This window comes from Pteropus medius, unplaced genomic scaffold (assembly GCF_902729225.1).
Source record: "Pteropus medius unplaced genomic scaffold, Ma_sr-lr_union100, whole genome shotgun sequence".
NCBI classification, from domain to species: domain Eukaryota; kingdom Metazoa; phylum Chordata; class Mammalia; order Chiroptera; family Pteropodidae; genus Pteropus; species Pteropus medius.
In genome coordinates, this window is record NW_024342471.1 from 16,141,606 (window position 1) to 16,157,853 (window position 16,248).

Sequence of the window (16,248 nt, forward strand, 5' to 3'; positions counted from 1 at the left end):
TTAGTTTCACTGGGTTGAGGCAGTATATAAACAAATGACATCCATTCAGTGAGACACTGAGCATGGCTTTGTGAATGTAGTAGTGGCAAAAAAAGACACAGTCCTGCTCTTATGGGGTTTAGAGTCTAGTGGGAGCCCAAATGGAAACTGCCACTATGATTAGTGCTAGGAGAGAGTTAATAGCCTATATAGAGAAGTCACAAGATGTTTCCCTTGAGGGGGTGGCATTTGAGCTGATATCTGAAGGATGAGTAGGAGTAAGCTACCAGAATGGCTGGTAGGCCTCCTACAAGGAGTACTGATCGGAGGGGACCAAAGTGGATGTCTGGAGACCAGGAGATCATAGCCATCTAGATAAGCGGTAATGGACTAGGGTGGAGGTAGTGGGGATGTAGAGTGGAAGGATGAAGAGATATTTAGGAAGCAAATTCCAAAAGATTCGATAGGTGGGTGTGAGAAAGGAAGGGGTCAAGGATGCCACCATTGTTTGTGCCTATGCAACAGGATGATTTGGAGGGTGCTTTACCCAGATGGGAAGTTTAGGAGAGAACCAGGTTTGGGAAGGTCATAAATTTGGTTTTAGACATGATGAGTTTGAGATGTCCAAGAGGACATGTTGAGTAGGCACTAGGACCCATGAATGTGGGATTTATATGATAGGATTGGGTTAAAAAACAAATATGTGAGTTATCAATGAATGGGTGGTAAGTGAAGCCATGGATGTGAATGAACTTGCCCAGGGAGAGAGTGGAATGAAAGGGTTATAGGACTCAGCCTTAAAGAACATGAATTCATTTCTCACATTAGAAAAAAAACAAATAATTCCACCTCCCTTCAAACATCAAAAACCACCCATGGAATCAACAACTTTCAGCCTAAATCTCAAAGCTTTTTGTGCCACCCAGGCTGAGTGACAAGGTGGCAGTCTTCCCATAGTCCCATCCTGCTTTCCCCTCTGCAGGAGGCCATTGTAAGTGACAGTTTTTAAGTGCTTTTCCTAGCGCTAGGGAGAAACTTGTGGGAGTTTTGTGCTCTTTTTGTCTAAAAGCCTCCGTGTGCCAGTTGAGATCATCTACTGAGCTAGGCCAGGGCCCAGTATCATGTTAAATTTTGCAGTTTTTCTAGATTGTTTATGGCTTTGTTGCACACATAGTCTCTGTTGTCTTGTTACTTCTCCCTTCTTTTGAAGCAAGGCTCAACTTCGTATCTGACTGTGGTCGAGCCTTCTCCTGGGCTCCAGCCCATGAACTCTGCAGCTCTGCTTTGCAGGGGTTCACAGCTCCCGGGATCACCCCACTTCCCCCCAAGATGAGTGATGGGAAGCTAGGCTAGCGTGATTGCTATCAACATGTCAACAAACCTGTTAGTACCCCAGGCACATGATACTAGGATCTGTGGGGTTTGGGGCAGGGAGCCTGCATGAGAGGAGGGATCTATAGCCCTCTGGAGAGGTAGAATTGTTTGTGAGCCTATGGGGAGCCTTCAGTTCAGCTATTATGAGTCCCAGCCCTGCCTGGAAAAGTCTAGGGTCAGCTTAGATCCCAGGACCACTTCCTGGTTGGACAATGACCTCTTCTTCTGCCAAACCACAGGGGCTTGGCTGGCCTTCAGTGCCAGCATCCGCAGCTGTCTGTCTTTTGAGGCAACACTGTGCCCCTGGAGATGGGAGGATGATTTAGAGCCAACTCTGAGGCAAGCAGCCCAGTTTTCAGTCTCTAAGCCACAGTGTGGCCGCTTCTGTCTGTTGCACAGACTTGTCATAGACTCTGGAGAAGAAGGAAGATGATGAACTCATCCTGTAGAATCCTGTGTTGTGGAGGAAATAGGAGGGACCACAACTCGGGGGAAGATTCTCTAGAAGGTTCCCACTGTAGCAGTCCCCAGGAGTGCACAGAACTTGATACTTTGAGTAGCATGGCAGTGTGGGGGCACATGGAACTGTGCTATGATATTGTCCTGTGCGTTTGTTCATTCCAACATTATTGAGCACCTACTATATGCTAGCCTCCTTGCTTAGGCAACAAAATACTAAGGTGACCAAGAACTCTTCCAGGAGCAGACATGGTCAAGGATAATGGAAATATAATGTGGGCTATAGCAGAAATGCACAGAGGACTGTAGCACACTGGAGAGGAAGAAGGTAAGTCTCTGGAGGTAGCTGGGTCTTCAATGATGAGGACAGACAATTTTAAAAAGAAAGCATAGAAATACAAAATAATCATAATTATGATGGTGGCAGTTCCCCCCCTACCCCCCGTTTTTTTTTTTTAAATTTTGAGATTGATAGTGTGTCCTCTAGTCCTGGCTTCATCACTCACTGTGATCTTAGGCAATTATCTCAGTTTCTTTACCTCAGTTTTCTCATCTGTAAAATGGAGATATTAGTATCTACCACAAAGAATTGTTTGAGTAAATGTTATTAAGCATTTAATACAATCCAGATCCCACATGTACATTACTTATAATCCTTACAACCCTAAAAGTAGGTTTATCCATTTTATAGAGGAGGAAAATTTATCTATATTAGAAGAGGAAAAGTGACACTCAGGTTGCTCATGCTCATATGGATTAAAGGCTGGTATGAGGATTTTGAACCAATATTTCTCTGACTTCTAAACTCATGGCCTGCCTTCTATTCCATGTCTACTGGGACAGGAATACTGGGTGTAGGTAGAGTGAAGTTATAATGAGATAAAGTCACCTTTGTTGACACTTCCTCTCTGGTCGATTGGGGTATATCTTGTCAGACCTGTGTGACACCAAATTTGGCTCTTCATAGAAGTATAGTTGTGAGTTTTACCAAGAGATTGTGTGCAAAATTCATCATAAATGTGTTCTCCATAGAGCAGCTGGAAAAACTAAGGCAGGAATTAAACATTTGAACTCTTACACCTCAATAATAAAAAGGCAAACCAGCCAATAAAAAAGAGGGGAGGATGCAAAAACTTCACGAAGTATATGACTGGCCAATAAGCACATGAGAAGATGCTCAACATCATTAGGTACCAGAGAAATGCAAATTAAAGTCATAACGAGCTACCACTACTTACATACCCACATGGCTAAAATGAAAAAGTCAAAAAAATTAAAAACAAATGTTGACCAAGAACTCTCATACATTGTTAGTACAAGTATAAAATGACACATTTTGGAGAAAGGTCTGGCAGTTTCTTATAAAATTAAACATACACCTAACTTGCTCTTTGACTACTACTAAATATTTACCCAAGGTAAATATGATAAAAATAATAAACACACGTCTGCAAATGTTTATCATAAAAATGATAAACGTTTGCCAATTAAATTGTAGAGTGGCCTAGGTCATAATAACTAAAAACTTGAAAGAGCTCAGGTGTCCATCAAAGAGATAGTTTAACTATGGTATATTCATAAAATGAAATACAGCAATAAAAAGAAACTGCAAGAACAGGGATGATTTTCAAAAACATTCTTTTCATGAAAGAAGCCTTACACAATAAAGTATAAATACTATATGATGATTTCATTCATATGAAACTCTAGGACAGATTATTTTGAGGAAAGAAATCAGAAGTGGTTGCCTCTGGAAGGTTGCGGGGCAGGGATTGACTGGCAAGGGGCATTAGCCAACTTTTTGGGGTTTTAGGAATATTCTAGATTTTCATTGTAGTTTCCTTTAGCCAGGCGTCTGCATTTGTCAGACTCAGTGAATGCACTTCAGAGTTGTGCGTTTCATCATATGTAAATTTTACACCAAAAGAAAAACGTAAACAAATATTGAACTCTAATGATAACATATGCTGAAATATTTAGCGAGAAGTGTACCTATGTCTGTAAGTTACTTTGAAATGCATTAAAACATAAGATGAATTGAGGGATTTATACACTGAAATGTATAGTAAAATGTTAATGGCGAAATCTAGATGATAGGGAAACATGTTCATTCTTTCAACTTTGCTGTACGTTTGAAATTTTTCATAAGAAAAGAGCCAGTTATTTAGGGGTTTGCAGCAAAGCTCCGCCACCAGAGGAGCTGGCTAAGCTTAGGATCGAACAAATGGAGACACTAGAAGCCGAGGGAGGCAGGAGCCAAGCAGTGTCGCCTCGCCAAAGTAAGTCTCTTTTTCAGTCTTTTTCTTCAACTATCACAAAGGCACAACAGCAGTGGCGGCACTCGGTATAATAAATCACTTTCTCGTGGGTGAAAATACCTGAAAGTTGGGGGAATCCTCAATCCATCTCCCAGCTACGCCTCACGCCCACCGCCCTTGACGCCCTCCCAGAGCCCACTTACATCCACTAGCCTAGAAAGGCCTAGCCAGGCCGTTGCTCTGGTAACCGCACCCCGGTTTCCGGGACAGTACCGGAAGTCACTTCTCGTACGCTCTCTCTATTGGAGGCCGGCTTCCCGTTAGGCGGGCGCCGCTGCGAGGCGGAAGCAGCCGCAGGTATGGCGGCGGCTCTGCCGCTCGCTGTGCTCGTGCTGCTGCTCCTAGGGCCCGGCGGCTGGATCCACGCACAGACCCCACGCGACAGCCTGCGAGAGGAGCTCGTCATCACCCCGCTGCCTTCTGGAGACGTAGCCGCCACATTCCAGTTCCGTACACTCTGGGATTCGGAGCTGCAGCAGGGAGAAGGTGAGAGGACTATACTGATGGGACAAAGATATCTGTGGCACCTGCTGGGAGTGGGTTGGAGGCACGCCTTGGGTGGGGTTCTGGGCCGTGGGCGTGAAGCCGGACAAAGTGAGACCTTGGGGCAAGGCTAGGATAGTTACTGAAGAACCCCGTTGTACCGTTGGCGGAACTAAGGCCTGGAGATGGGCAGTGGCTTCTGACTCCTAGTCCAGTGCACTTTCCGCATCTTCAGGCTGCCATTCAGTTAGAGCTCCCTGCGACCATGTTGATGATGATGCTGTTGGCGGTTATCATTTATACTGGGTGCTACGCCCAGTGCTAAGTTCTGTGAAAGATTACTAGGAAGAAATTAGAGGTGTAGAGATAAAGGCACTTGTTCATGATCACATCGCTGGTAAATGGCAGGCTGGTCTGGAATTCAGATCTCTCTGACGCCAGAGCCTGAGTCTACTTTTTCTTTGTAGTGGCTGAGAACCTTTCCTCCAGGATCATCACTCACCTGCTTCCTCTTCTCCAGTGTCTCATTATAGGCTCTTCCCAAAGGCCCTGGGGCAATTGATCTCCAAGTATTCTCTCCGGGAGCTGCACCTGTCACTCACGCAAGGCTTTTGGAGGACTAGATACTGGGGACCACCCTTCCTGCAGGCCCCATCAGGTGCAGAGCTCTGGGTCTGGTTCCAAGACACCGTCACTGAGTGAGTGCCCACCCTGAGGCCTGATGCAGGCCGTGGAGGGAATGTGGCAGGGGAAGGTGTTGTCATCCTGCCACTGCCTTTGGGGGCAGCAGTTCCAGCAAGCAGCAATTCCGTGGGGGTAAAGCCGCATTGGAAGTAAGAAATGATATTATCTCTGAGTGACATTCTTTATTTTGCTGAATATACTTCTTTCTCTTACTACTTCCAAACCTGAAGTATGCATATCTCTACAGAGGCAGATAAATAATTGAAGCTTATTTGGATGTAAGGGAGTAGAAAACTGGCAAATTGGATAACCTTTTAAAAGACATTCACTCAATAGTAATCATAATCATAATAAATACTATGAAGGCCAAACAAAACATCAGTGGGCTAGAATTGGCCTACAAGATGCCAGATCTCTGTATTAGAGGAATTGCTTTCGTTTGGGAGGGGGTGGATCTAGGTACTGCTGGACAACAGTTTCCTCCTAATTCCACTATGAGAAATCAATAGCACAAGTATGATAAAAAAAAAAATGTTGAGGGCATAATAAGGAGTGGTGGGGGACTGTGGCAGGTAAGAGAGCTTGAGAGGACAGCTTCCAGTCATTCCCTGTGGATTGTTGCCATGTGAGAATAGAGGTCCACTGTTGTCAGATACTTTCATTTTTTTAAGAGATACGAGAAATCTGTGAAAATTGGTAAATTTAAATATCAAGAAATTTAAAAATGTAAGACATGCTATGTGGGTCAGTGTCGTGCACACCAAATGACACCTGGTTTGGGTTTGGGTAGAGCTTTTAGGCTTCCAATGTGCAATCTTTATTTGAGGCTTGTGGCATGGAGCAATCGAAAAGCTCTGAACAGAGGATTATTGAAAAACTCCAGGGCAGCACTAAGGTGAAGTCAAATAAGGAGCAAGCAGTGACCCACAAACTTGCCAAGCCTTTCTCTCTTGCCTGAAAGCTGACTCCCTTGCCTTTTTTCCCATCTGCTCTGCTGTCACTGTCCTTCCTCAGCTTGTAAGAGCCTATAATATGGAGCTGTTCTACTTTTATGCTTTCTATGATTAATAGAGAGAGCAAATCTGTTTTGATATTTCTCTAAGAAAAAATGCCTAATTTAATTTGATGTTTTTTGGGGGGTCCTAGAATGGTTGTTTTCCCTTGTTCGTCGAGCCTTCATAGATGTAAGACTCCCCAGCCTGAAGGTAGAACCAGAACTTACCTTCCTGCCCAGGATAATCACAGGGAAGTATGTCGTTTGGCCCAGCTGAGCACACCTCAGCGTGGATCAGTAAGCTGAGGTCAGTGTAGAGCACTTTACATGGTTTCGTGAAACATACGTAGGTGATCCAGACTTGCTCCCTGTCCTCAGGTTGCTCACAGCCAGGTTGAAGAGAAATGATCTACCAGCTAGCCATTTCCCACAAGAGACCTAGTGAGAGGCTCGGATGGTCAGACCCACAGCAGCACAGGTGGAGGCTGTGGTTGAGAAGGGCAGGAAAGACTTCCTGGAGGAGGGAGCCTCTGTGAAGGTGGGCAGGGAGGAGTAAGTAGGGCATTCCCAGGCGGGAGGAATCACCGGAGGGGCTGCAGGGATGCCCAGAGGAGAGCGAGGAGGAAGGGGCTGAGCAGCAGCAGCAATGCTGTTCCAGCTCCATCGACTAGCCAGCCTAATGGTATGGCGGCCTACTGCAGGCTTCAAGAAGGGAGCAGAGGCAGCCCTGGGACAGTGAGGGGGTTTGTGTCTCCATCCAGTGTGGACAAGTCTTGGAAGGAGCTCAGTAACGTCCTCTCAGGAATCTTCTGTGCCTCTCTCAACTTCATCGACTCCACCAACACGGTCACTCCCACTGCCTCCTTCAAACCTTTGGGGCTGGCCAATGGTGAGAAGCCCCTGTGGCCCTCCCCTTCTTCCTGTTACCTCTTGCCCAAACCTTTGCCTCCTTTCCCCTCGGCTTCTTCCATCTTCAGCTGGGCCAGATCATAAATTTTCTGGGTGTGCAGACTGCAGAAGCAGGCTTCTGGAGACTGTGCTGTCTCTGCATTGCCTTCTTCTGAGGGGAGGAGAGGGTCCTGCCCCCAGCTGGGACTAGCGGCAGTGCAAGAGATGTACGAGGAGCAGGAGGAGTCACTCCCATCTCTAGAGTGTGGATCCTGAAGATCGAGGTCCCAGGACCTACCCAGACAGACTTCTCTCCCTCAGGCACCGATCACTATTTCCTGCGCTATGCTGTGCTGCCGCGGGAGGTGGTTTGTACTGAGAACCTCACTCCGTGGAAGAAGCTCTTGCCCTGTAGTTCCAAGGTGAGGCCAGAGCGGTCTGAATGTGGATGGGGGCCCCAGAGAATGGGTGGAGTTGGCAGTATGCCCAGGTGCCCCACTGTGCAGGGCACTTACCTTTCATCTCTTCCCGCCTCCTCCAGGCAGGCCTCTCTGTGCTGCTGAAAGCTGATCGCTTGTTCCACACTAGCTACCACTCCCAGGCAGTGCATATCCGTCCTGTGTGCAGAGTAAGTCATGGGGAATGGGGGTGAATGCCATCTAGAGGTTCTGAGAGAAAGTGCAAGTAAAGCAGTGTCTGTCAAGGGCTGAGCCAGTAGTAAGTGGTAGATGTCATGATGATTTCTTGGGTCGTTGGCCACATACCAGGGAAACTGAGTGGGTGCCTGGCAGGCTTTCAGTAAATCTGTCATGGCGCACAGTGGTCGGAATAGCTGTGCTGATGCTAGCTCAGTCACTTGCTAGCTGGCATGACCTTGAACAAATCATTTTATTTCCCTGATCCTGGTTTTCTTACCTGTCAAATGACAATAATAGTAGTAGTAGTTCCTATAGTTGTTGGCAATGGTTCATCTAACCGATGCACATCAAGCTGCTGGCACAATAGTGCTCGGTAGTGCGTGGTAGCAAATCAATGGATGTGAAGAGGCATAGTAGACAAAGGACTGAATCCAGGTAGGAGTCCCTGAGGCTCTGTTATTGGGGGACTGGCCCATCCTCATTGCTGCTGTCTGGCCCTTGTGGTAGAATGCACGCTGTACCAGCATCTCCTGGGAACTAAGGCAGACCCTTTCTGTTGTATTCGATGCCTTCGTCACTGGGCAGGGGAAGAAAGGTAAGCTACCATGGCAGCTCATCCCTACCCCTTAATGCCAGCCTCACCCTGTTTATGCGAACCAGGCCTGGTCCCAGCTCCTGCCCACACCTGCTCTCTGCTTCTCAGATTGGTCCCTCTTCCGGATGTTCTCTCGAACCCTCACAGAGCCCTGCCCCCTGGCTTCAGAGAGCCGAGTCTATGTTGACGTCACCAGCTATAACCAGGTACCAAGGTCTCCAGCCGCATACATCGCCCCCGTCCCCAAGGCCAGCCTGCCTCTCTGCTATCTTCTCAGCCCTGCCCTTGTGTCTCCAGGACAATGAGACATTGGAGGTGAACCCGCCCCCCCTCAGCACATACCAGGATGTCATCCTGGGCACCCGGAAGACCTATGCTGTCTACGACTTGTTCAATACGGCTGTAATCAACAACTCCCGCAACCTCAACCTCCAGCTCAAGTGGAAGAGACCCTTGGAGCATGGTGGGTGAGGGTGGGCCACAGCAGGCTATGGAGATGTCATCTCTTGGGGGCGACTCACAGTCCTTTCTTGTCACCATGAGTTAGTTAACAGACTTGTGTTTAGACCCAGATCTCTGGAGTCAGCCATCCTGCTTCTAACTCCACCTTGTCAAAGCTCCATGACCTTGGACAGGTTCCTAATCTTACTGCCTCATCTGGAAAACAAGGACAGTAATACCTAGTAGATTGGACAAGATAATTAATGTAAAACATGGAGTTCGTCCATGCATCCATTTAATCCACAAATATTTTTCGAAGATGGAAGGTGCCCTGCATTTGGGAAACAATGTCTGCTAGTTGAGGCAGGTGTCAAACAGGTCATTGCGATTGTTCAGTGTTAGCAAGGAAGACTGCAGCAGATCATGAGGACACAGAGCTGGAAGGGGCACAGAGCTCAGCACATATAAGCACTTAGGGAATAATAATGATTCTGTTATCGCCGTGGGCTGGGGAGGGCCAGGCTGATTCCAGAATGCAGGTATCCCACTTCTGCTGGCAAAGCCTCCCATGTTCCCTCCCCAGCTTCGAGACTGTGGATGTGGCTAGGGAGTGGTGGCAGGGGGAGTGGCCCTTTCCTCTAGGAGGTGTTAACTGCTGACCTTGCTCTACACAGAGGCCCTGCCAGTGCCCTTCCTGCACGCCCAGCGATACGTGAGTGGCTACGGGCTGCAGAGCGGGGAGCTGAACACTCTGCTGTACAACACCCACCCGTACCGGGCCTTCCCTGTGCTGCTGCTGGACACCGTGCCCTGGTACCTGCGGCTATATGTGCATACCCTCACCATCACCTCCAAGGGCAAGGAGAACAAACCAAGTGAGAGCCGAGTCCCGAGCTAGGCCCCCTGCCCCTACCCACCCCGGCTCAGTCTCCCTCCACGTCCCCCAGGCCTCATTGCTCTGGGGAATTCCTTGGAAGAACCACCCAGGCGGGAAGAGTTAGAAATCGTTTGAAGACTGGAAAGGGTAGCCTCACCAATGCCAGATCTGGAAGTAATTTGTAAGCAAAAATAATTAAAACACATAGTACTGGTTATTCTTAACTGTACCTTAGGAGGGCAGTAGTTTTCTTATCTTTCTCACTTTCTTTTTCCTGGTGCCTCAGGCACAGTCTTTTGTGATGATTCACGTAGAAAGGGCTAGCAAGAAGAACAGAATATTAGGAGCAAAGAAGATAACACCTTGCTTCTTTGGGAGGGGCTTTTTAAATTTTATTTTTATTATTTTTCTAAAGAGGAGTTACTATTTCCTGAGTGCTTTCTGTTACGTGCCAGGCATGGCTCTAAAGCACCTGTTTTTTCTCTGGAGTGGAGGGAGCCTGATTCCACAGAAAGACTTCTGGGAGGCGGTTATATGTAGCATAGATTTAAAGTCTTTAAGCCCCTCTTTCCCCCCATATTTTCAAGCCTGTGGTTAATAGTTTTATTTATTTTCATCACCACTGTTTGTACTGCTTTCAGAATCTCTATTTTGAATATCCAACCTATGTATTTTGTAGGTTTTTGTTTTATTTTTTTTTTACCTTTTGCTCTGGAAAATCTCACACACACTCCCAAATGGAAGTGTAATCAGTTCTCACGTACCCATCTCCAGCTTCCTGTCATTTCTGTTTCATCTCTCCCCTTATTTTATTTTTTTGGTTTGGTTATTTTTTTTTCTGGATTATCTTAAAACAAGTCCTAGACATTATAGCAATTCACCTTTAAATACTTCAGTATATATCTCTAACAGATAAAAAGGACTTTAAAAAAATATGGCCTATCATTACCACTCCTATTTTCTCCAATAGTCTTCCAAATAGGTTTTTGGAACTGCTTTGTTTGAATTGGGATCTAAACAAAGTCCTCATATTGCATTTATTTTATATGCTCTCAAGTTTCTCTCTTTTTGATTAATAGACTTTATTTTTTAGAGAGGTTTTAGATTTATGGAAAAAATGAGCAGAAAGTACAGTAGTTCTCATATATACCCTGTCGCCCCACCTACAGCTTCCCGTTATTAATGTCTTGTATCCATGTGGTGCTCTTAGGTCTCTTTTAATCTTTAACCATTCTCATTCTTTTTTGTAAAAATATATTTGTGGGACAGACTAGACATTTGTTGTATAGAATGTTCTGCTTTCTGAATTTGTCCTTGTTTCAGCGTTTAGCATGTTCCTCCATCCCTTGTTTTTCTCGAGTCTTGGTAGTTAGTATTAGAGACATGGTTAGGTTCAGGTCCCACATCTTTTGGCAGGAAAACGTCCCAGGTGGTTCTGTGAACTTCCTGTTGCATCACATGAGGCACCTGACGTCTGCCGCCCAGTTTTTATGATGCGAAGGTTGATTAGTTGTGTCCCAGGCTCTGGATAGTCTCTCTTGAACACATCCTGGGATGGCCGCCCTGGAAACATCTCCTTTTTCGGAGACCTTGCTCCCTTCCTTGAGCCTGCCTGGCTTCTGTGACTCAGAGCACACCTTCTGGGCACATGGATCCAGGCCCCAAGGCTTCGATAGGTGGAGCAGGATGTGCAGGTAGTCTGACCTTAGAAAAAAGGTATGGGTTACCCTTGACCCTGTGTGTCTCCAGGTTACATCCACTACCAGCCTGCCCAGGACCGGCTGCAGCCCCACCTCCTAGAGATGCTGATTCAGCTGCCGGCCAACTCGGTCACCAAGGTCTCCATCCAGTTTGAGCGGGCACTGCTCAAGTGGACTGAGTACACCCCAGACCCCAACCATGGCTTCTATGTCAGGTGGGCTCTGCCCCACATGCCGCCCCGCCCTCTGGTCTACCTTCTCTGCCACTAACCCTGGGTGGGGAGCACATGAGGAACACGGCTCACGGAATACCCGCCTGCTTCTCTGCAGCCCGTCCGTCCTCAGTGCCCTCGTGCCCAGCGTGGTGGCAGCCAAGCCCGTGGACTGGGAGGAGATCCCCCTCTTCAACAGCCTGTAAGTGTGCTTCGGGGTGGACATTGGCACAGATGGTCTGGTCCCTGCAGGGTAGGTCAGAGCCAGGTGTTGCCTCTCCCAAGGCAACATGAGATTTGACTCAGTCCTAATGAAAGTCCTAGTGATTCTAAAGTGCTTCTAGAAGAATAAATAGGTGAGTAGAACAGTATTTATAGCCTGCAAATACTCTTCGATTCTCTCAACAAATATTTGGTTGAGTGCTTATCGAACGCCGGGTGCTTCAGAGAGCGCGACAGTGAACAAAACCGCCTCGCCCCCACCCCACTCGTGCTGATAGTCTGGAGCGGGCTTTGTGCTCCGGAGAGTGGTGGGGGCCAAGGCACCGCTGGGAGTCATCGCGCGTGTTATCCAGGCGGGCTTCTCTGAGGGGTTGGCCTTTAGGCTGAGACCAGGAAGGCTGAGGAGGAGGCAGCCAGGCGAGGCAGGGCCTCTATCCTCTCCCGGAACTAGGCAGCTCTCCGTCAGGTCCACGTAGTGAGCTTTCATCTGAGATCTCTTCTGTTGAAAAGGTTTGGAGGCTAAGAAAAGTTTGAAAAGCCTTCCCGCTGAGCGCTGGCCCAGCACAGCCCCAAAGGGGACGGGGTAAGACAGGCAGGGGCAGCGGCCCTGCATCACCTTTCTTCCTGACCCCCAGGTTCCCAGTCTCGGACAGTTCTAGCTACTTCGTGCGGCTCTACACGGAGCCGCTGCTGGTGAACCTGCCAACGCCAGACTTCAGCATGCCCTACAACGTCATCTGCCTCACGTGCACGGTGGTGGCCGTGTGCTATGGCTCCTTCTACAATCTTCTTACCCGAACCTTCCACATCGAGGAGCCCAAAACGGGTGGCCTGGCCAGGAAGCTGGCTAACCTCATCCGGCGTGCCCGTGGTGTCCCCCCACTCTGAGACTTGACCTTGTCACAGCTGGGGCTACTGTTTCTTTCTGGGAAGGGGTGGTGGTGACCCCAAGGGCCATTTCTGCCACTTGCTGTCCCCAGACTTGGCTCTTAAACCAAACTGTCCCTGGGCTAGGCCAGGACATGGAGCTGTACTGTGCCGTACAGTAGCCACAAGCCAAATATGGCATTTGAATTTAAATAAATTTAAATTAAAAATTCATTTCCTCAGCTGTGCTAGCTGCATTGCCAGTGCTCAGTAACCGAAAGTGGTTAATGGCTACTGTATTGGACATGCGGACAGACATTTCCATCATTGTAGAAAATTCTGTTGGACGGCACTACCCTAGGTAGTGGGTGTGCTACAGATTCGTTTCACTGTGTGGTAGATGGAATTTACTGGTTGTGGAATAAAAAGTCACTGCTTCCTTGCTTCTTTGCCTTTTGTCTCCTTGAGGCCTGGGAAGAGCTGGGTAGGGACCAGGCTTGTTTGCTGGGTACCTGAACAGGAACTCCTGCACCCCACAAAAAACTAAAGTCCCCTATCTTCGCCCACCCCTCTTCCTCCCCCTCTGGCCTCATCTGACTGTAATTCCCAGAACTCCCTGGGCTTGGCGGGGCATGTTTATGTCTGCGCATCCATGACCACAAAAATGAATCATCCTCTGCCTTTTCCTAGGAGCACTGAGAACTGGTCCCCCATCACCGAGGTAGAGCTGGAGAGGTAGGAGAGCTGCGTGTGGCATTTTTCTGACTGGATTGTGTACCATGGTCATGTGGGGCTCTTGTGAAAATAGTACGGATCCCTCGGGTCCAGACCCCATGGATTCCGTTGGTCTGGGTGAGGCCCAGGCTTCAAATATTTATCAGGCTCTTCACGAGCTTGTGTTGTAGGTAGTGCATAGACCACTCACAGGCTTTGAAGCCAGGCCCATTAGATCGAAGCCTGCCTCTACCCACCTACCTTCCGGTTATGGAACCCTGGATTCCTGTAAAATAAGTCCTTAGGTGGATGCCTGTCCCTACCCCCATCTTCTGTGTCTTCCTCTGACACAGTTGGCATCAACCGTATAAGCTACTTTTGGTCTGTCCCTCTCCCCCAATTCTTCCATCATAGTGGTTTGGCTTAGAACGCCGTGTTCCACCAACCACACCCCCCACACCCCTCCAGCTGCCTGGTGCACTCTTACTTACAAAACCATTATGAGATGTTCTTCCTCCAGGAAGTCTTCCCTGATACACCAGGCTGCTGTAGGCTCCCCTTTCCTCTGCTCCTACAACTTATTACCTATCGCTATCACACTGGTTGTCATTGTCCTTTAACTTCTATTAGACTAAGGGCTTCCTGAAAGCACAGGACAGGGCCTGTCTTCCAGTCCGGACCTGACGCAGCTCAGGACATGTAGGTGCCCAGTCAGCAAATGGTAAATGTGCAAATGGGTGCGGGCTCTTCTGGCTCGGGATCCGGGGTCCAGGAGCAAAGATGGGTGGAGTGAGGGGCGCCTATAAATCCCGCAAGTGTGAGTGCAGCGGTACTGGTGATACTTGTAGAGCTAATGGATGGGGCTGTTAGGTTGCTTCTGAGGGGTTTCCAAGAGCCCTCAGAACATACAAGTGATGTGTGTATGTCCATGTGTATGTAAGAAGGGAGGTGGTGAGCTGGTGAAGACCATGGGCAAAAGCAACTAATCAAATGCTTTGACTTGAGTTTCTTTCCAAAGAAGTAAATAAGCAGGGTGTAAATGAGATAAGAATGCAGGTGGGTGGATATCTGAAGCTAAGTGATCTTGGCAGCTTGCATGGAGCAGCATGTCTGCCAAGTCAGAGCACGGAGTTGTGGCCTGGCTGTCTTTCATACACCCCGCCAAGTCAGTACCTAGAAACGACCTCCACTGCCATGTCATAAGTAATCTGTGCGGTGACAACACCCCATACCTTTAGTCTAGGCCTCGCTGAATTCCAGATTCATTTACCCAACTGCTGCCTGCTTGCCACCTACACTCGGATGTCAAAAAGCATTTCAAATCTAGTATCTCCAATACTGAGCTGCTGATTTCTCCACCCTCACCCAAACATGTTCACCCATAGTCGGCTCATCTCTGTTAATGACAACTGTCATCTTTCCAGTTGCCCAGGCCGAAAACCTCGAAGTCCTCTTCGATTCTTCTCTCTCATACCCCGTGTGTACCCCATCAACAAATCTGTTTGCTTTGCCTTCAGAATCCATCTGGGATCCAACTCCTTTTCACCATCTCCACTATCAAGTTATCAGTGAGGACTTCCTGGCCACTGATTTTAAATCTAAGTCGCTACCCTAGCTACAGGCTCACTCCTTTCCTTTCAATTTCCTTTCCAGCTCTCACTGCCATCTAACGTACTGTGTCTTACCTTGTTTATTAATTAAGCTCTATAAGGGCCAAGATTGTTGTCTTTTGTAGCTGCAGTATCTGGAATTACATTTCAATAATTGTTGAATGAGTGTATGGATATCATGCAGTAATTTTGCTGCTAAGCAAGCCAGGTCACCCAAATGCCTGGGTTCTGAGCCTTGCAGTACTTACTCAGGCCTGGGTATTTATATCTGTGCTCATTTGGGGGTTCTCCAAGTGTACTGGCCATGGCCTTCTCCAAGAGCACTGGCACAAAGCAGCGGCATTAGGGAAAAAGGGCCAGAGGTGCCAAAGGCCGGGTCAGGAAGGCCCGCAGGGCATCATGGCCCCTTCCCACCCCCAATGACCAGGATCTGGGCAGAGGGCCTGGCCTCAGCCTTCTCAGTGCCCCGCAGTGGGACAGGGATGGTTGTTAATGCACTGAGAACTGGGTTGGTTGGCAGGACCCTGCCCTGAGCAAGGAGTGCTGGGAGTATAGAGGAACGCCAAGTCCATCAGCCTTGCATTTCCCAGCTTCCCTGCCTCTGTGCTTTCCTTTATTGCCTCCCTGCTTTCGTCCCTGAGCTACATCTTCCAGGAAGCCTTTTCTGACCATTCCCAATCCTACAGTGATCATCGCTTCGTCTGAGCTCACATAGTCATTCCTTTATTTGTTCATTTATTTATTCATTCACCTACCCTCTGACCCATATTGACATCACTCCTACATATTATCTATCCCTCCATCCACTCATCCAACAAATACTTATCTAGTATCTGTCCTGTGCTGAGCACTGTTCTAAGCGCTAGGGACACAGCAGTGAACAAGAAAGGTAATCTCGATCCTCCTGGTACTTAGAGTGTAGCAGCAGAGACATAATAAAAGCTTAGATACATTAATAAGCGTATAGTGTATTCCAGGAAGTGCTATATTCCTTGAAGCAAAGTAAAGCAGGGAGAACATGAGAAGGATGATCAAGACCTCTGAGGAGGTGGTGAATGAGCAGTGAAGAAGAAAATTACATGAAACCCAAAGGAAGAGCATACCGGTCAGAGGGAACAGCAAGTGCAAAGCCTGCAGCAGGAGCATGCTAGTGTGTTTGCAAAACAAGAAAATCTGTGTAGCTGGAGCTAAGG

The 16,248-nt window shown here is 47.9% G+C and overlaps 1 protein-coding gene across 3 annotated transcripts; it reads left to right on the forward strand.

Moving 5' to 3' along the window:
• Nucleotides 1-4,389: 4,389 nt before the first annotated feature.
• PIGT (phosphatidylinositol glycan anchor biosynthesis class T) lies at nt 4,390-13,175 on the forward strand. 3 transcript variants are annotated; one of them, XM_039864434.1, is made up of 12 exons: nt 4,390-4,616; nt 5,134-5,311; nt 7,053-7,180; nt 7,501-7,601; nt 7,721-7,807; nt 8,325-8,412; nt 8,521-8,618; nt 8,710-8,875; nt 9,528-9,728; nt 11,480-11,645; nt 11,761-11,844; nt 12,500-13,175. In XM_039864434.1, exons 1-12 carry the CDS (start codon nt 4,430-4,432, stop codon nt 12,750-12,752), a joined length of 1,737 nt encoding a protein of 578 aa, XP_039720368.1. In that variant the 5' UTR covers nt 4,390-4,429; the 3' UTR covers nt 12,753-13,175. The 3 variants fall into 3 exon arrangements, with proteins under 3 accessions (XP_039720368.1, XP_039720369.1, XP_039720370.1); XM_039864435.1 differs by lacking the exon at nt 4,390-4,616 and adding an exon at nt 6,670-6,843 and having other exon boundaries at nt 6,993-7,180; nt 12,500-13,174; XM_039864436.1 differs by lacking the exon at nt 4,390-4,616 and adding an exon at nt 6,670-6,843 and having other exon boundaries at nt 12,500-13,174.
• Nucleotides 13,176-16,248: the final 3,073 nt, after the last annotated feature.

Bases quoted from the DNA above. Each gene is read 5' to 3' on its own strand.
- PIGT (XM_039864434.1), top strand. From the start codon at position 4,430: ATGGCGGCGGCTCTGCCGCTCGCTGTGCTCGTGCTGCTGCTCCTAGGG. The intron at 8,413-8,520 runs GTAAGCTACCAT...TCTGCTTCTCAG, and splicing joins CACTGGGCAGGGGAAGAAAG to ATTGGTCCCTCTTCCGGATG. The intron at 8,876-9,527 runs GTGGGTGAGGGT...TGCTCTACACAG, and splicing joins GAAGAGACCCTTGGAGCATG to AGGCCCTGCCAGTGCCCTTC.